Source organism: Morus notabilis, unplaced genomic scaffold, assembly GCF_000414095.1.
Source record: "Morus notabilis unplaced genomic scaffold, ASM41409v2 Scaffold6228, whole genome shotgun sequence".
NCBI lineage: Eukaryota > Viridiplantae > Streptophyta > Magnoliopsida > Rosales > Moraceae > Morus > Morus notabilis.
In genome coordinates, this window is record NW_010361359.1 from 1 (window position 1) to 4,422 (window position 4,422).

The 4,422-nt window shown below is 30.8% G+C and overlaps 1 protein-coding gene across 1 annotated transcript; it reads left to right on the forward strand.

The window, feature by feature from the left end:
- Window positions 1-196: 196 nt before the first annotated feature.
- Window positions 197-1,765, forward strand: LOC21384592 (bifunctional dihydroflavonol 4-reductase/flavanone 4-reductase; the record flags this gene model as incomplete). Its single annotated transcript, XM_010099329.2, has 4 exons — window positions 197-388; window positions 639-798; window positions 889-1,081; window positions 1,266-1,765. Coding segments are annotated over 4 exons (738 nt in total), but the record flags the coding sequence as incomplete, so codon positions are not given.
- Window positions 1,766-4,422: the final 2,657 nt, after the last annotated feature.

Sequence of the window (4,422 nt, forward strand, 5' to 3'; positions counted from 1 at the left end):
TATATATATATATATCGATAAGTTTCTTTTTTGGTGCTCTGAATGCTAATGAATTTATTTATAAACGATTATATTTGCCTTTTTTTAAAATAAAAAGAAGATTGTATTTGTTTCTTATAGAAATTACTATATTTGTTGTACTGTTAAACGTCAATAAATTATTAACTTAAAAAATGATGATTTATTTGGTTGGCAGAATGAAATAATTAAGCCAACAATAGCCGGCATGTTAGACATCATGAAAGCATGCCTTGATGCAAAGGTTAAGAGACTGGTTTTCACTTCATCGGCTGGAACTGTTGATGTTGCGCCAGAAGGAAAGTCCTTATATGATGAATCTTGCTGGAGTGACATTGAATTTTGCCGGACTGTAAAGATGACTGGATGGGTAATTACTTTTTTACCCCATTATTTTTCTTATTAGAAATCCATTTTGATTTGGGCCTATATTTGTATGTCAAATTTTGTCTAAAAATTTGTATTCTATTTTAAGAGGTTTTTTTATGATAAAGTATTTAATGCTAAATTTGATACTCTATTAAGTAAAAAATGTGTAAAATTAACAAAATTCATAAAGATCAGTATCATAATAGTGAGTTTTTTCTCAAACCTTTTTTTTCGTATGTATCATTTTGTAGATGTATTTTGCCTCCAAGACTCTTGCCGAGCAAGTGGCATGGAAATTTGCAAAAGAACACGACATGAACTTCATTACTATTATTCCAACGCTCGTGATTGGCCCATTTCTTAGTCCCACTATGCCTCCAAGTCTCATCACCGGACTTGCACCAATCACCAGTACATGTTTATTTATTTTTGTTTTTATTTATAATACTGCCCAGTATATTTACTAAACTACCCCTAAAACTTTTTTTTTTCTATAACCAGGAAATGAAGCTCACTATTTTATCCTAAAGCATGGACATTACGTTCACTTGGATGACCTCTGCGAAGCTCATATATTTCTGTACGAGCACCCTAAAACTGAGGGACGTTACATTGCAAGTTCACATAATACTACAATCTATGAGCTTGTTAAATTGCTCAAGGAAAAATATCCTGAGTATAATATTCCCACGAAGTAAGTTAAACACATTGGTTTTTTAATTTGAAGAAATGTACTATAACATAATGAAGCTATAAGCTATTTTGACTAAGCCAATAGCTAGGGGGGAGATCAGTTTTTTTTTTAATAAATAAATAAACACAAATAAAGCTTTTATTTTATCATAAGCTAATTTATTAAAAACTAATATTGTGATCAGGTTCAAAGGCTTTGAAGAGAACATAGAAAATGTGGAGTTCTCTTCAAGGAAGTTGAAGGAATTGGGTTTCCAATACAAATACAGCTTGGAGGATATGTTCGTTGGAGCAATTGAGACATGTCGTCAAAAGGGGTTGCTTCCACTTGCTCATGATGAAAGCAAGCCCAATGGCAAGCCTAATGGAGCGGCCTAAGAGGAGAAATATATAATATGCCAATTATCGTAATCTAATTCCAATAATTAATCCCCGATTATAAAAAAAATAAAGTTGTTTTCGGGATTTTATTTTATTTTATTTTTCATTTTGTGTTGAGGGTCATCTGCAGGGTGGAGGTGCCGGTCGTGTGGATTTCTTCCTTTTAATTTTTTTGTATTTTTATATATTTGAGTGTGTGGGACTGGTATGATACGTAACTATATGTGTATGTTTAAATTCTCGTTATATTCCTTTTTTTTTTTATCGGTGCGATGACAAAACCGACCTTAAGTACCCCCGAAAGTAGAAAACATAATAAAGATTCAACAATTGATGTTATAATAAAGGTTTAATATATATATATATATATATATATATGTATATACGTATACAATTGAAGATTTTACGGTAAGTGACGTTGTTTTGCTTTGAGGAGAAATATATAATATGCCAATTATCGTAATCTAATTCCAATAATTAATCCCCGATTATAAAAAAAATAAAGTTGTTTTCGGGATTTTATTTTATTTTATTTTTCATTTTGTGTTGAGGGTCATCTGCAGGGTGGAGGTGCCGGCCGTGTGGATTTCTTCTCCTTAATTTCTCTGTATTTTTATATATTTAGGTGTGTAGGACTGATATGATATGTAATTATATGTGTATGTTTGAATTCTCGTTATATTTCTTTTTTTCTTGATCGGTGCGACGACAAAACCGACCTTAAGTACCCCCGAAAGTAGAAGACATAATAAAGATTCAACAATTGATGTTATAATAAAGGTTTAATATATATATATATATATATGTGTATACGTATACAATTGAAGATTTTACGGTAAGTGACGTTGTTTTGCTTTGTGGAGTTTGACGGTCAAATCTATGAAATATTCATGTAAAAATAATGCACTATCTATACGACAAAAGGATAAAGTGCTCTCACCCATAGATGTAACCATTAAAATTTCATTCGACGGTTAAAAGAATTGCTCTATCTGTAGGACAAAAAAAGGGTACCGTACGTGCAGTAAAAATTCCCTATATTAGAGTACAATTGAAGAGAGCGGAAAATTGTGAATGCTTTGTAAAGAATTCTACAGCATATACTTGTTTAAATCTATACTAACTAAAGGAAAAATTACAGATATACTAAAATAATATAAAAAAAAATGCATTTGGTACAATTAATTAGAATCCCATTAATCATGATTTAGTCATTCATTCACTTTCCTCTAGATCTATCACGCCCCTTCAAAAATGGAGTTCTCAAAATAAAGACTGATTTTGATTTGTAGATCTTGTTATATGCGTATAAGCGGTTTCATCAAGGCATATCGGCAGGTCCATCATCAAAATATGTGAAAGAAGGAGATGCTTCTACTTTATTGTTTGTCAAGTACAAATTAAGTGAAATCAATAGCATTATGTTTCATGCGGGAATGAAAGACGAAAATTGCATAAATATAAGTGGTATTAAAATTATACTAATAAAAAAAAATAGCGTGGCAAAGGGAGATATGTCAATCTCATGAAGAAGCAATCGATCAAGTTATTCAGCAGCAGTTGAAACAACAACTCGATATTGAACTTCAATACATTATGAGTGGTTTGAGATAAAGGATTATTAGATTTCCTTGTGTCTCAATTAACGCAAAATAGGGCAAACAATATTGTATCAGCATGACTTGGCAATAGTACTAGGACGAATTTTTAATGATTACGTTTCTATCAGTTATTATCACCAAATATAGAAATCTGATGACGTGGCCTGATAAGATTTCAGTTCCATTAATTATCATAAATCTTTTTGGTTAACTATATAATTTATTATAACAATTAGATTAATATCTTACGACTAAACATAATAGAAATAAATTCTTTATTGATGAAATCCTTAATCACACCAAGATCCACCATGTCAAATCATCAAGAAGAATAGACTTAAGCGGAAACGTACTTGAGTCCATAGGAACAGATTGTTTCATGAATCTTGTAGTTCTTGATCAATCTTTTGGTCCTTGATCTTCCAAATTATTCAATATGAATGCCTTGAGAAGGAATTCTCACTTTTCTAATAATGGGATGTCAGAAAAGTTTCATACATATAATTTAGGGACCATAACCATTTATGTAGAAGTCAACTTTTTATTATTTCTAATTTGACCCATCATAAAATAAAAAATAACGATTTGATCTCTACACATAGTATGTCCACACTTATTAGATGCATTAAAGCCTAAATTACCTAAAACCTTATTTGATCACTTTAAATGGGCTTAACTTAATATGATAACATATAATAGACAATTATTAGTATATATGTATACATGCACGTTCAAAATCTAACAAAATAATGATACCTATTAAGGAGTAAATAATGAAGTAATCATTAAAATCATATATATATATATATATATGTGGCATCTACATATGCATTATCTGCATGTATGATTATGATTACAATTGTGGTTATGTGATATTGGAGAGTGCTATTGTGTTGTGTAGGATGTTAATGCAAAGTGAAAGTATGACAAACACGAATCAGCCTCGTTCGTTTCGCTGATTCGAGTTTAGAATTTGAGTTTTGCTACAGTAAAAAACTCTCACAAATAGTCACATCTAATTTTTTGTTGCTACAGTAAAAAGCTCTCACATAAAATCACATCTCAACTCAAATTCTAAACTTGAATCAACGAAACGAACGAACGATACCATATTTGCTATTCATGATGAGACGTTTCTGATATTTTTTAGTTGAATATTAAATAGGGTTATCGTCTCTGTTTTATATAGTTTGTATGTGTTGCATTGCATATTAGCATAGACAGAACTACTCATTTATTCAGCTTTCCGACTTACTAGGTTCGTTATTTTGTAGGACGCATAAAGAAAGGACGATCAATTAGAGTGAGTCAGGAAGTAGAGACAACAAATTTTGTACACAGTCTTTGATATAAAACCGGG